Raw genomic sequence first — 16326 nt, 5'->3', positions numbered from 1 at the left:
TCCCCTTGCTGTTCTGTTGCACACCCTTAGTGTTTTGCCTCGGTGTGGTGGGATTAGATCGGGCGCAATTCCCACACTGTATCTCCATTGTTGACCCCTGTAGGGCTATGGATCAGTGATGGATGTTGTGTCTCATAATGGGGCCGGCCATACGGCCTTCTCTGTGGATTGGCTGCTGAGAGTGGGAATATCGTTGTCAAGGCTTGGTGGGCCAGAAAGTGCTCCACTCTTTCTTCCTCCCCCTTCATTTGCTCCCTTGTGCTCTGATCAGACATGTCCCTCTCTCTGAGCTGCAGATTCAGTTCTATCCTCTGATATGAATTCTTCTGGGAAGAGGGGTAGTTTTCCAAGTAGTTGAGATTGGGCCCGGCCCCTCAGACCTCTCCACTGGTTCCCTGCTCCATGTGTGTGGTATTCTTAAGGAACTCATTCCATATTTTCCCATTTGCTTAACAGTTTTTTTAAGTAGATAGCAGAGGTATGAAAATATAATGATTAGGTTAAGGGAATAGCAAGTCTTCTGGCATAGCTGCAGAGTATATTGTACATAAGGAGTAAAAACTGGGGGAGGGAGGGAGGGAAATGAGCCGATACCAAGTGCTCAAGTAGAAAGAAAATGTTTTGAGAATGATGATGGCCACAAATGTGCGCAACACAATGGATGGATGGATTGTGATAAGAGTTGTATGAGCCCCCAGTAAAATGATTTTTTTTTTAAAAAGAAGTAAAAACTAAAGAAAATAAGAGACCTTGAAGTTATCCCATATAAGACCTTGTTTGGCTATTTTGGCTTTATCTTCTATTCTTATTTCTCAAAATAAGGTCTTTTCGGCATAGCATCAGCATCCCCTGGGAGCTGGTCAGAATTGTACAATTTCAGACCTACTGAATCAGGATACATTTTAACAAGATCCTCTGATTAGTGCATATACTGAAAGAGTTCAGTAGGGGAACATGGTCATTTTTTGTTTTAGAAAAATTACTCTTGTAGCAAAACAATAAATTGGAGGTGAGACTAAAAGCTATGAGAGCATGCTGCAACCATCCATAAGGTGCCTCAGTAGACTAGTGAGCTACACGGTGCTGCTAACCACAAAGTCAGTCATTCTAACCACCAGCCTGGGGGAGAAAGATGAGGCTTTCTACTTCTGTGAAAAGTCTCAGAAACCCTCGGGGACAGTTATTTTCTGTCCTATGGGATTACTGAGTTGGAATCAACTCATTGTCATTGAGTGTCTGAGTTTGACAACCAGCCATCGTCGTGTGAGGAATGAAGAGTTGAAGAACAGGTGGCAGAATAGCATGGTAAACTGTGAAGAGCATTGGCCTCACTCACGCCCTGCCATGAAGTTGATGCTAAGTCTCAGTGACTCTATTGGACTAGGTACAACTGCCCCTGTGGGTTTCTGAGACTGACTCTACAGGCGTAGAAAGCCCCATTTTCTCCTGCAGAGCGACTGATGGTTTCAAACTGCTAATCATGAGTATCCCACCTCAACACCCAACCACCATGCCACCAGGGCTCCTTGAGCATTGGTTTCAGAATTAGACAAATGGCATTCCAGTCTTGACTCTGCTACTCACCCACTGGATTAAGTAGGAACTTTCAAATCTCTCAGCTTCTCCATCTATGACATGAGAATGTTGGTCAGCAAAATCTAGGATTAGCAAACTATATAACCCACAGGCTAATTCTAGATTGTCACTCTCTTTGTATGGCCCATGTGAAATGGTTAAAAAGAAATCTGGAGAATATTTTGTGACACATAAAATTATACAAACATCACATTTCTGTGTCTGTAGATAAAGTTTTATTGTAACACAGTTCATTCCTTTACACATTGTCCTTGGCTCTGCTTGCACCGCAATGGAAGAGTTTAGTCATTGTGACAAAGACAATATGTGGCCTACTATTTTCTATCTTGCCCTTCTGCTAACATCTAGTGTAAATGATTACTAAAACCACTTCTAGCAATCTGATGCTATGCTTCTATTTAATGATGTTTATGAATTAAATGTAGTGAATTTGTCCTCCATCAGGACTATGAGCTGCAACTGATGACATACAAGGCCTTTGTGGAATCACAGCAGAAGTCCCCTGGCAAGCGCCGTCGTGTGCTCTCCTCTTCAGATGCCATCACACAAGAGGTGAGAGGGTTGGAAAAGGAACTGTACCACTCTTGTTCCTTAAGGAAAGGCTCACTTGTCTGAGCCTTGCAGTTTCATTTAAGGTTCATCTTTCTATTGAGCATATGACTCCATGAAAATGTTCCCTTATTTTCATCGATTGAAGTGTGCTTTTCTGGCAGATGCTTTATCTAAATTACATTTCTGACCCATAGTTCATGGACTTAAGGACTCGCTATACTGCACTGGTGACTTTAACAACTCAGCATGTGAAATACATCAGTGATGCACTCCGGCGGCTGGAGGAGGAGGAGGTGAGGACTGTTAGAACCTAAGTCACCTTGAAAGTACAGTTCCAACCCCTCCCTATGCTTCATCTACTGGAATTTCAAATGTACATATTATCGTTAGCATTCCCACCTCCAAATATCATTGCTGTAGAAAAACTATAAGGACACAAAGAAAGAGATGTGAACAAAGATGTGCAATCAAGTGTACCGTGACTTGGTAGAGGAAAATATTAGAATAGTCCGAATCCTCCACAGTGAAATGCTATGAAGCTGTTCAAAATAATTAAATAAGTCAACTCACATGGAAAGATATTCATAATATGTTAATTAGGACGGAAAACAAGTTAGAATACTATGTACACTTAGAATTTTAGTAAAATTAAAATTATGTGGGCACATATAAAGACATAATATGACAATGGAAACAAATTTAGAAGTATATGCACCAAATTTCCAGGTAAATGAGGCTGAGGGGATATACCGTATATACTCGAGTATAAGCCGACCCGAATATCAGCCTAGGCACCTAATTTTACCACAAAACTCCATTAAAAATGTGCTGAAAAACTCGGCTTATACCCTTGTATATATGGCATAATATGCACCTCAGATTTGTTTGAACATTTCGTAATGGGTATATAATTTTGTGTCCTTCTTTTGTCTTCCACAAAAGAATGAATGTAACCAGTAAATAAATATGTGGGAAGCTACTCAGGTGCTCTCACAGAAGAAACACATTAATCATACCATCTTTTGCCTGTGTACATTAGCAGAAAACTTCCTTTATTTCAGTGCCCCAAACTTTAGTCTCTTCCCTTGAAAATATAAGGATTATGAAACAAATAAGATGCTATATGTGGAGGGCTTTTTGAAAAAATAAAATAATTATGAAGTACCTACAATATATAAGGAAGGAGCCTTGGCAGTGCAGTTATCAAGAACTCAGCTGTTACATAACAGATTTTGGTGATTCAAACTCATGAGCTGTTTAATGGGAAAAAGGTGTGACCATCTGTGTCTGTAAAGATCACCCCAAGCCCCAAACTCACTGCCATCAATTCAGTTCTGGTATAGCTGCACAATAAGGCAGGGTAGAGACAGCTGTTCTGTTGGGTTTCTGAGGCTGCGATCTTTACCGGAACAGACAGCCTCATTCCTGAAGAGAAAGTTTGGTGGGTTTGAATCGCCAACCTTGAAGTTACCTACCCAATGTGTAACTCACTAAGCCACCAGAGCTCCTCTCTGTAAAGATTACAACCTTGAAGGTTACTTTTGAGTTGGGATCAATGCAATGGCAGTAGGTTTTTTTTTTTAATCAATAAAAATGTACTTTTTTCAAGAAAAGTACCAACCTAGCTAGAATGAATATAGCTATTAGTGTCATGCAGGCCAGTTAAATCAGATTTAATTTGAGGTTATTTTAGCTGCCAGCTGATGTACTTAACTGTGGTATCTCTCTTAGGAAATCTGAAGTCATTCCAGTCTGAAAAAACATTGACCAGTTATTGATTTTCTATTTCTTACTCTAGAAAGTGGTAGAAGAGGAAAAACAAGAGCAGGTGGAGAAGGTTAAAGAACTTTTGGGCTGGGTGTCAACCCTAGCAAGGAATACACAAGGAAAGACTACCTCATCCCAGACCAAAGAGTCGTCAGACATCAAAAAGGCTATTGTGGAGCAGCAAGTGAGTAGTAGAGTGTTCATCTCTCTCAACCCGGGTAGACTAGTAAGTTGTGAATCATACAAATCACCTATGAGCCAGTGTAAGTGATTGTCACTTCAGTAAATGTCAACCTCCAGGACTTAAAGAAACTTAAGAAGTCATCTTTTTTGTGCATTTACTTTAATTGAGTATAGTTTATTGGTAATAGTAATCTGACCTTAACTGTATTTTTCCCAACGTGTTTCTAATGATTTTTTTATCCTATAATTCTTTGGTAACTAATGTGTTTCACTTGTTTTTATTAACATAGATTTTAGCAGAAGAGTTAACAACCAAGAAGGAACAAGTCTCTGAGGCCATCAAAACTTCACAGATCTTCTTGGCCAAGCATGGTCATAAGTGAGTATCAAGTAAGATGACACACCTGGCAGGCCTGCTGTAAATGGCTAAGACTTAGGTTCATGATGAGAATTCAGGTTGGAGTATTCAGGGTGGCAAGAGTCAGATCATGAAGAGCCTTGCACTTAATACTGAGTTGTTTTCGTTTTACCTTGTTGGATTTGGAGAGAGATTATTAACATAACTGAATTTTGTTTATAAAGGTTTCCATCACAGTTTTATAGAATGTGGATTGAAAGAGGTAAGAGCAGAGGTTGAGGAAGCCATTCAATAATGTAGGCAGAGAATGACAAGGAATAGAAAAATGAGACAAAAATTTAAGATTATTAAGGATGAAGAATTCATAGTTTGGTGACACCAATCATCAGATGTAACTCCCAGGTTTCTGCGCTAGACCCTTGAGAATAGAAGTAGAGGGAGTGAAGAAAGTTAAAACTGGAAGAGAAGGAATAATCTGTTATATATAGTAAATTCTAAAAGTTTAAGATTTCATAAGTGGAATAATTACAGATGATAACAAAGTCCAAATGAGCCATTTATGGGTGGCACTAAAATTAAGTGGAGTGGAGTTCATTTGGGTTGCAAAGATTACAGAAATACAAGCATAGGGATCAGATGACTGGGGACAAAACATTGAATGCACTGAAGATCATACCTTTGAGATAGACAGGACAACTATGAGCTAGATCTCAAAAGTTGACACTGAATATGGAAGACTGAGCAGAAGATCTAGAGGTAACAATGACAAAGAAGCATATATTATCCAAGATATAGGAGTAAAAGATTTTGGAGCAATAGTAGAGAGTTTGGAGAATGTATTTTCTCTAAAAGAATTGTAATGATACATCTTCTAGGCTGTCAGAAAAAGAGAAAGAACAGATATCTGAGCAATTGAATGCCTTGAATAAGGCTTATCGTGACCTCTGTGATGGTTCATCAAATCACCTCCAGGAGCTTCAGAGCCAATTGGCCCAGCAGACGGAACAAAAGGTATTTTTAGTTTTTCTCTCCAAATGTTGGAAAAATACATTTTGAATGGTATGAAAACAGCTTTGCTGATCGAGAGTCATAACCACTAGCTTTCCATGATCAATGTGATTTAATTTTTAACCTCACGTTAGCAGCCATTTGTCTTGTGTTTCTTTAATGGGGTTCCATGATGTGTTGGTCAGTCAAAAACACTGTAGAAGGCATGTACTCCTCATCATTTAGACCTGTTGTACCCTTTTTATTGTCTGCCACTTTGTGACTGTAGTGAAAGAGAAAATTAGTTAGTAGGTCTATATTAATGTCTGATCACAGGACAATATGTTACTATTGTCTACTCTTTTATGGCATTATCACTTAAAAGTTGATGAGCAAGAATTCTAGGATTTGGGAAGCCATGAACCGCTTCCCTCTTTACATTCTTTTCATATCTGAGTAAATAAATATGAAATGTTCTGTTCTAAAGCACGCTCATGGATTAGCTTTACTGACTGAGACGCTGGTTCCCCTCACTCATAGTCATCCCGTCATAAGGCATCTTTACTAGTTTCCATTCCATGTTCATTTCCTGGACCTTCTGGAAGTTGTTGAAGTTCTTGCTCATTGTCCTAAGTTCTTCTTGGATACTTGTGTGTGTATTTGTAGACTTACCATATTATATACATGTGTGTATAAGATATATATGTGTGTTTGCCTGCTTATTTCCTATGTTGTGAAGCACTGGCCAATTTATTGGGGGCAGGCAAAATTTAATTTCATATGGTAATCAAATTTGGTTCAAGTGATAACTCAAAATGATACTCAGACAAAATATGCTTTGAGTTTGGTCCTTGGTTATGAAATTTGTGCAAGAAGAGCTGCAGTTATAAAGAGCACAAGACAGAATCACCTATGACTTGATAGTACATTTTCAAAAAGAATGTGCTGGTTTAGCATTCTCTATAAGGTAGCCCACTTCTAATGGCTTGTTGCTTCACCATATAAGGCAGTATGTGAAAAGTTTTAACAATTGCTTGCTGAGAACATCCAGTTCTCATTATGAAAGGTTAATTAAAAAGGGGTGGAAATAAAGTAAGAAAAAGACAAGCTGCTGAGCACCACTACATTGAGCATGATGTGTCCCTGTACTGTTTGTGTGTTTCATGTGAAGTATTGTTCTGATTAACTGACATCCTTGCTTACAAGTTTCACTAACCCTTTGGAGTTTAAGCACAAATGCACAAAGGGAAAAGAGGACGACCTGTTGGGGGTCTTTTTTGCAAAAAAATAAAAAAAACAGTCGCATGCTGGACGCTAACACCAAGCTTACACTGTGTGTGTGATACGGCTGAGCTGCTCCGTAAGGCTCTCTCTCTTATCTGCCCAAGGCACGCCCTGCAACTCGGGTAAGTAGAAGCCTTTTCATGTTTTCTCTCCCCCTCTCCTTCTGTCTTTTTGTGCTTGTTTAGGTCAGACTGTCCATGTTTGGTGGGACTGAAGGGAATTGCTCTGGAAGACTTCCGAGCGCAGTGCTTCCTGCCTAGTCCCCAAGTACTAAGGTGTTGGAGGTAGCAATAGAATCTTTTCCCTTTGGCGAGATTCCATGCCTCTCCTTGGTGTCAGCATTTCTGAGGCTCCATAGACCTCACTAAAGAAATCAGAAGCCTTTGAAAGAACCTTTCCTTTATCATATCGTCAGCTTCTGAATAGTCTCTACATGGATTTCATGAAAGGAATTTTTACTGTATCTCAAAAAAGCTTATGCTGGGGCACTTTCCCTTTCAATTTCTGTAAAATAGAGATGTAGTAGAATTAATTTACAGGTTTGCCATCTACAGGTTAAACTCTGCATCCTGAACCAGAAAAAAAAGCAAGGATAACAAATTCCGTTTTTAAATAGTGCGGTGAATTCTGCCTGTTGCTCCATTAATAGGTTGCATATGTGAGATGATGATGTGAACCAAATTACTGTTCCCTCATTTGTTATCCATTCTGCATCTCTCATAATTTGCAACTAATTGAGTGTTTTAAAATTGGGAATGGGAGGTTTCGGGGATGGGAAATGGTGAATGCTCTGAAACATTTACTCATTACTTGCTCATCACATATATAGTGAACTTCAGACCCTATTCCTGTACATCAAGTGGGCAAAGTACTTGCTCTTACGTAGCTTACGTTCTCAACAAGCTAGAAATGACATGCTTTTTTGTGTGTGTGAGATTTCCAACATTATATTTTACCTGGTAATATTTTAAATAATTGCCAACTATTGTTTCCATCATTTTAACATCAAAAGGGTAAGAGATAAGCAATGATACTTTATACTGAATACATTCATGGAAAATTCACTACATTGTAATAAACTTCCCTTCTGGAGAACTAGTAGAAATTTCTGCTCTTATCTCTAGATTTGAGATAGCTATTATGGTTCCTTTAATGCTGGTTCTTCCTTGGTTCCTATTCTTTTCTGCCCTTGATGCCTCTAAGCAGCATTTCTTGGGTATTTACAGCTGAATCCCTTGGGTGTTAAGGCTGCCTTTCTTCCTTTACCCTGGTTCTCACAGGAGGTCTCTTCTATACCTTCCATATTAAGTGGGGGGCTTAGATGATGAGATCTTGTTTTTATTAGGTGCTGTTGAGTCAGTTCCAACTCACAGTGATCTTGTGTACAAAAGGAAGAAGCCCTGCCAGGCCTGTGCCATCCACAGAATAGTCGTTACATTTGAGTCAGTTGTTGCAGCCAGTGTATCAATTCATCTTGTTGAGGGCCTTCCTCCTTTTTTTAGTTTTTTTCCCCCCTGATCTTCTTGAAATGAATTAATTAGGAGGCAAGGAAGTAACTGGCAATTGCTTCTTCAAGGGTAAATTGTTTCTACTTGAGTAAATTAAAGAGTTAAGTAAGGACCCAAAAAGCAACAATGACTAAAGAGAGGAATAGATAAAATCATCTTTAGAAAATGAAAGTAGTGACTATGAACAAGAAGAGCTAGACCTTAGAGATTAATAAAATTGATAAAATATTCTAAGCCATGAAACACTTGAATAAATTAATTTCTGAGTACTAGGCTTCGTCAAAGTGGTTATTCTGTCAGATCTGTGCTTTGCCAGGATACTACTTTTCATAATGCAGAAGGTTTTCCATGTTAACTGAGTGGTAGGAACTCATTTCTGTGGATGATATATATCTATTTTACTTGTCCTGAGCAGACGCTATAAAAGCATAATAGTTAGTTTTGTGACCTTGGTCCAGTTAACCACCCTCATGTACATCAATTTCTCATCTGAAAACTAAAGATTAAAATATTTAATTTTATAAGATTGTTGTAAGGATTCAATATTAGTGATTAATTAATACATTAAGTGATCGGTAAGTGGCAGCTGTAGTCGTAGTTGTTGTACCAAAAGAAAAGTTCCTAGCACAGTTGTTCCAGGGTCAAAAATCCCCAGCATGTTCTCTTCCTTGACTGACTTTTTCCAATTCCTAAAACTACTTTAACTCAGACGAGTGAGTAAGCTAGCATTACTCACCAAGAATATGCCTGCCTCAGTTGTTGTTTAAACAGCTGCCTGAGTGGTATGCATAGGACCATTTTATTCAGATGCATTCTGTGGCTGTTGAGCTGCTTACATCTCTCTTCTAATCGTATGGCCCATTCCTGATCCACTCATCAGCAGGAACTTGCTGCTTTGGGAGTCTTCTGCATGAGTTACATCATTAAGAAGTTGTTATATGGGGTTGAATTCTCACTTTGGGGGGAAACCGGTATGTCTCTGTAAAAACTTGCGATTACATAGTCTTAGAATTTACCATCCTCTCAATTTTCACTGCTTGCCACTTTGTAGAGCTTATTATTCAGATATGCTTAATGCAGCCATCCTTCAAGTAATCTGTAAGAATTTGATCATGTTAAATATTCTGCAATTTAGAAAAACTCTTTTATCATTAATACTGCCAGACTTTAGGATGCTTCCTACATACAAGGGTTTATTTTACACTGGGTTTTTCTAGTGGTCAGAATTGTTTTACTTTAGAGCTTCTTTCAATAATTGTGCTTCTGCATTGGCTCTGATTCCATTTTCCTTTTCTTTTCAGGGTTGCAGAGCAGTTGCTGGGGTGATTGACCTAGGCACAGTGGAAATATTTCCCATCTTCAGAGCCATGCAAAAGGGTCTCATTGACCAAGACACAGGTCTTGTGCTCCTGGAATCTCAGGTTATCCTATCTGGCCTCATTGCACCTGAGACCAGTGAAACCCTCTCTTTGGATGATGGCTTAGCCCGAAACCTCATTGATCCCCAGATGTACCATCAACTCCGAGAGCTACAGGATGCCTTGTCTTTGATGGGCATGTTTACTGAAGGCAAAGGCTCTCTTTCTGTGATGGAAGCAATTGAAAACAGAAGAATCAGTGAAAGAATTGGACTGAAAATCTTAGAAGCTCACCTGGCAACTGGAGGTTTCAGTCTCTCCCCCAGTGAGAACTATATTACCCTAGAGGAGGCTTTTCATCAAGGCCTCGTCACGCCACAGTTTTATTCAGTGTTGGAGTCATACTTGAAGTCATCTAAGAATTTGATAGATCCCAACACAGCTGAAAAAATAAGTTTGTTGGACTTGATGCAGAGGTGTATTGTCCATCAGGAATCAGGATTGAAATTGCTACCTGTCAAACAATTGGCAGGTGGTATGGTGAGCTTGCAGTCAGGCCGGAAGGTTAGCATTTTCCGTGCAGTTCAGGAAGGGCTGATAGATAGGCAGGTTACCGTCCGACTGCTGGAAGCTCAGCTTTTTGCTGGTGGCATAGTAGACCCAAGAACAGGACATAGACTTACAGTGGAAGAGGCTGTAAGACATAATTTGATTGACCAAGATATGGCCTGTGCTATCTTCATAAGGCAACTTCAGACAGGAGGCATTATAGACACGGCCACTGGATATAGGCTGACAATAAATGAAGCAGTGAGCAAAGATCTCGTAGCCTCAAAGATTGCTCTTGTGATTCTGGAGTCCCTTTGGTCATTCATGGGGTTGCTATGGCCTGAATCTGGTGAGATCCTTCCAATTACAGATGCCCTGGAACAATGTATTGTATCTACTGAACTAGCTCAAAAAATCCTTAGTAACCGACAGCATATTAAGGGCCTATTTCTACCATCAACCACAGAGATTTGGTCTTGGGAGAAAACAATAGAGAGTGGAATCTTGGACAAAGATCTTGCCAATAACTTAAAGGCAATTTGCATACCCGATGTGATGCCTCACATGCAGTTAGCAGACTCTGCAGAACGAAGCAAAATAAACAATAACCCTGGAACAGCAGCTTTGCTGTGCTACAAAGAACAAACTGAACCCTCAGCAAGCCATAAGGAGAAGCTATTGTTTCAACTAATGACTCACAGTTATATTAATGTGCAGGATGGACAGAGGTTGCTCCTATTAGACAAAGAGCTGATAGATACACTAACATCAAGAGATGAACATGAAACAGGTCTTCCAGAAGTATTTGGAAGTCGACATCAAAGACTAGACATGTCTGAGGGATTACAGGACTCATCTACTGTGAAAATCACAGAAGCTTTTTCTGATGCACTGAAGTTGAGGTCACATGAATTCCAATTTTCTTCTCAAAACAGAGAATATCCTGATCAGGAAAACTGCACTGAAACAGAAAGCCAAAAGGCCATTGTAGAAACCGAAGGTTCCTATATGGAGGACTCTGGAAAGGACCTGTTTGTAGGACAACAAACAGTGAGAAATTCAAATGCTGATTCTTTGAAGGTCTTAAGTAAGAAGGAAAACCAAACAGAAGTATCTACTGGAAAAAATGCTAGTGGTCACCTTATAGTGCCTCCTGAGGAAGGAGGAGGTTTCAACTTGGTGGTTGACAAAGATCCTTTATCTGTTGACACACCAAAAGCAGAAGGGCAGGCTCTCATTGGCTGTCAGAAAGAACAAGCAAGCACATTAGAAATTGAACATATTCCAGGTGAAACCAGAAGAAAGCTCATAAACCCCCAAAGCAAAAAGTTACTGTTTCAAGTAGAGAAAACTCTAGATTTAAAATCAGAATTGAAGTCTGAAAACGACAGGAATATTTCTTCTTTGGACAAGGAGAAAATGGTAAATAAAATGCCTTTGTATGGGGGTGATCATAAACAAAATCAAGAAGAAAACATTGCAGGTGGCAATGTAATGGTGTTAGGAAAAAAAGCTGAGGAAGAGAATAGTGACAATCCCCTTTCATGCAGCCATCCTTCAGAATGTCTTGAAGAAACTACCTTAAATGTATTATCGGCCCAATTATTAGATGGTGGTATCGCTCATGAGCAAACAGGTCAGAAGCTCTTACTAAACGAAGCAATAGCCCAAGGCATTATACCCAGTCATACTGCTGTGAAGCTTATGGAAAAGTTTAAAATGTTTCGGGGCTTCTTTGACTCTCAGACCCATGAATCGTTGACAACTGAAGAAGTAATTGATGAAGGTCTGATGGATGAGAAACTATTACATAATGTTCTCTTGTCAGACAAAGCTATAAGTGGTGTCTTAGACCCTCGTTCCCACACACTGTGCTCTGTGAAGGATGCAGTTGCCGTTGGACTTCTTGACAAGCAAACAGCTACCAGAATTTTAGAGGGGCAGGTGGTAACTGGTGGAGTTGTTGATGTGAAACGAGGCAAAAAAGTTTCAGTAACTTTGGCTTCAAATCTTGGCTTGTTGGACAGTGCTGACCAGACAGAACTTATAAGTCTAGAGAAAGCTTCCAAGGGCCGAGATGCTAAAAAATCAGTTAGGGAGAGATTAATCAGGTTACAAATGGAAACAACTGGAATTATGGACCCTGGTACCAAAGCCCCTTTAACAGTTGCACATGCCATTGACAAAGGCCTTTTGGACAGAGAAGAGGCCATTCAGTTTTTGGCTAAGCAAGTAATAGATGGAGGTATCATTCACCATATATCTGGGATGAGACTTTCTGTTGATAATGCCTTTAAACATGGCTTGATTAATGAAGATTTATCCAGGCAACTTAAAAAAATTGAAGATCTATACCTCCATCAGTTTGTTCATCCAAGAACAAAGGAAACTGTTTCCCTCTCCGATGCCATGAAGTTGGATCTTATTACTCCAGATGTGAAGAGGGAAATCCAAGAAACTCAGGTCTTGACTGGAAGTTTTGTGGATCTCATTTCTGGCCAGAGATTGACTTTTGCAGAAGCTAAAAAAGAAGGACTGTTAACTAATAAAGCAGTGTTGTCTTCAGAAATGATGCATGGGATTGTAGATCCTGAAAGTTCCAGAGTTGTTCCCTATTCAGAATTACTGAAGAAATGTAAAATTGATATTGAATCTGGTCAGAGATATCTGGAAGTAATTCCTTTCTCAGATATTAAAGATGGGGTATGTGGCAAAACACTTACATTGTCTGAAGCAATTCAGCTTGGAAAAGTAGACTTTGCACCTGCACTCAGGCTTCTGGAATCTCAGGCAAATACTGGTGGAATCATAGATACTACTACAGGAAAAAGACTGACATTGGCAAAAGCTTTGGAACAGAAATTGGTAGATGAAACCATGGCCAGAATTATTGCATCTCATCAAGTGTCAAATGGAGGAATTATTGACATATTTAATGACCAGAGGGTAAATTTAAAGGAAGCTATTGAGAAAAGGTTGATCAGCCCTGAATTGGCAGCTATGGCCCAACTAGATTTTTTAGAGTCCAGTCATCATAGGGATCAGATGGAAAAGCATGATGGAATTGAAGTATGTGAACTAAAGAATGAATTTCTAAGAAAGGAAATGCTAACTTCTTGTAATTGGACTGCTAAAATGAGTGAAGAAGAAGCTCAGAGATTATTTCAAAATGAAAGTCTGTCTGGTAACCTTAAAGGTGATTCATTGGACCAACTTTCAGTAGCACACCCTCACTCAGACGTGTGTGATTTTAACGTGAAAGAGGTGGTTTGTGGCGTGGGAAAAAATGCAAATGAACAGAAAAAAATAGTGACACAAGAAGATAATATCTCTCATATGAAGGAACCTACCCCAGGTCAGGATTCTATAGAAATAAGAGAAAACCAAAGAGAAGTTACTTCAGAAGTGCAAGAGTCAAACTGTGAAACTTCAAGCAAATTGCTAAATGAACAGGCTACACAGGAACGATTGAATATCAAAGTGAAGAGGAAGAGAGAAAATAGAGAAATGATTGTAAAAGAAAGTGCCAGAACATGCAAACCAGCTGTTCTTTCAAAAGAAAAGTTGAACAAGGAAAGTGCCACTAGAGATGAACCTGACTCCCAGATAAAGAGTCAGTCTGTGGAAATAACCATACCTGAAGGAAGAAAAGAAGTTGATAGAGATCCAGTATTATCCATGATTTATAAAGCTGAAGACACTTCTTCCACTATGGTCTCAAAAGGAATTTCTATAAGCAATCAAGATGCTTTGGCGTCCTTTAACTCTGGAAGAGAAGTCAACAATTTAAGCATCTGTTTGACTTTAAAACCAGAAGAAAATTTATCTCAAAAAATTACTGGTGAGGCAAAGAGTTGTGAGCCATTCTCGCCTATGACCCCCAGACCTGCAGGATTGCATGACGAGGAATCACTTGGAAAAGCCCAAGATACAGACACATCCCAAATTTCCAAAGCAAACAAGTCATTCCAAGGAAACATCAGGCAAGAGACCAACTATTATCAAGATTCATGTGTTACTTTTAAGACTAAGGAAACCAAAGATCTGATTTTATCATCTAATGAATGTAAAGAAGTAATTTTTGACTCAACTACAGGATCTAAATTGGAAGACATTAGAGGTTCTAGAGTAGACCCAAAAGAAGTTAGTTATCTGGAATTCTCAGACAGAACAAAACTTAATCATCAGGCCAGCAAAAATGATCATGAACTTTATGGAATTTCCAAACCTAACATAGCAAAAACTCAGGAAATAACTGGAGAGAAACTTCTAGAAATGGCAGTTTCTACAGTTACAGATTCAGAAACAGGATCCCTTAGAGGCACAGTGACTCAGGAAGGTGCCAGAGCTTTAGTGCCCCTTCCAAAGAAACAATTAGATGTGTCACATAGAGAGATAACAGGACAACAGGATGCCCTTTTTGGTTCCACTGTTCTAGAGGCCAGTGCAGATAAGACAGTGTCCCTAATATCATGCCCAACAAAGAAGATGGTTGAGAGGACACCACAGGAAAAGCTCACAAAGAGCCCTGGCAGTGAACAAACTTCATTCCTAACTGTCCCCGGGGGAAAAGAAAATGAAAGTGTAAACTTGGAATCTCGCAAAACAACTAAGGTAAATATTCAGTAATGTGTTTTCTTATATGTTTCTGTATTTTTTTAGTTGAAAGAGTGAGTTTATTGAAAGGGGGGTGGGGGTGCTTTGGAAAAGAAGTCCAAAGGGCCCTTGGCTAGTCTGAAAGGTCCCTGGGTAATTTTTATATGTAACAAATTTACTGCTAAAATTCTTAACTGTATACTGAGTTTACTTATATATAATTATATGCATACATGCATTTTAGGGTATCAGATTATATAACTTAACTTGTCATCTATTTTTTTATAACTCTGTTATTAGAAATCAGACAGTGGCTTTAAAGATCTTTCTGGTATTTTCCATGGTTTTTATTTAACAATTAACATTGGAGCTAACTTGGAATTATTGGGGTGATCAACTTGAGCTTAGAGTAACTCTTAGAACTATTTAATAAAATTTGATTGTAGATTGCTAATTTTGAGCTTTTGCTCATTGAGTCAATTAATGTAATCTTTTTAAAAAGATCTTTTGACGAGACCAGTTAGAATAAAATTTTATTTCTTTTCACTATATATATAGTGCTTTTATTTCAAACTAACTTTGCTTTTGAAAGCACATTTAAAAGCGAATGTCAGATCTAAGTGAGTCTTCTTTTTGGCTCCATAGAATGTGTATAATCGTCGGCTCTGTCTAGAACATGATGAGAGACTCGTATCTTATCTATCTCTCTTACGAGACATTGAAATGAGGACCAAACAGATTCAACCTCTAGAACTACGTCTGACAGAGCTACAAGATCTTCTATGTCAGGCCAAGGTAAGTTCTTACAGACTTCCTTCAGGCCTACTGGCCTCTAGATAGCTAGTTCCATCTTTCTAGAAGATCCTAAGACTAAAATGGACCTGATTGGGATCATGTCTGATCATTGTGGGATGGGCTAGATTTAGATAGACTGGATAAGATTTATCATAAATAGGCTTAAACAGACTTTGGATACACTTGGCTGTGAATCTAATTATAATTGGTGTAATCTTGAATTAAATGAAGTAATTTGATGGTTAAGGTTAAGACTGATAGGTTAAAATTTGTTTTAGTAATTCAAGCAAAAAGAAAAATGTTGACTTGGGGCAGTTAGTAGATCAAATGAATGTATAAATCTCTATTACTTCCCCAAACTCCCCTGAGACACTAAGATAGGAGGGGTTTTTTTGTTTTTGTTTTTGTTTTTTGACATTTTGAATGCTCAGTTTATTCACTTCAAACACACCTCAAACAATCTAACAGTCGTAAAATTGACTTAAGTCGTTAGCTATAAGGGTAATTCAAGATTACTTCAGCATCACATCAGTTACTGGCCCTTAGTCCCATTGGGCATCGCCTTCATCGGTGTCCTCCCCGAGTCAGAGTTGGAGAGAGCAGGAGCTGATGGCTTTTCTTTCTTTCTTTTTTAATCATTTTATTAGGGGCTCATACAACTCTTATCACAATACATACATACATCAAACGTGTAAAACACGTTTGTACATTCATTGTCCTCATCATTCTCAAAACATTCGCTCTCCAGTTAAGCCCCTAGCATCAGCTCCTCATTTTTTCCTCTCCCTCCCTG

At 38.9% G+C, this 16326-nt stretch overlaps 1 protein-coding gene across 1 annotated transcript in view; it reads left to right on the top strand.

Moving 5' to 3' along the window:
- Window positions 1-16326, top strand: part of MACF1 (microtubule actin crosslinking factor 1) — a 406007-nt gene that overhangs the window by 256227 nt on the left and 133454 nt on the right. The window contains exons 31-35 of the mRNA XM_004704946.2: window positions 2041-2148; window positions 2343-2441; window positions 3947-4099; window positions 4389-4477; window positions 5332-5467. Of these exons, the coding sequence (XP_004705003.1) occupies window positions 2041-2148; window positions 2343-2441; window positions 3947-4099; window positions 4389-4477; window positions 5332-5467 (585 nt within the window). The remainder of the gene's footprint in view (window positions 1-2040; window positions 2149-2342; window positions 2442-3946; window positions 4100-4388; window positions 4478-5331; window positions 5468-16326) is intronic.

This window comes from Echinops telfairi, unplaced genomic scaffold, assembly GCF_000313985.2.
Source record: "Echinops telfairi isolate 266 unplaced genomic scaffold, ASM31398v2 ScPeMD7_7457;HRSCAF=8495, whole genome shotgun sequence".
Taxonomy (NCBI): domain Eukaryota; kingdom Metazoa; phylum Chordata; class Mammalia; order Afrosoricida; family Tenrecidae; genus Echinops; species Echinops telfairi.
Note: the sequence above shows the minus strand (reverse complement) of the source record. Positions and strands in the feature narration are given on the sequence as shown.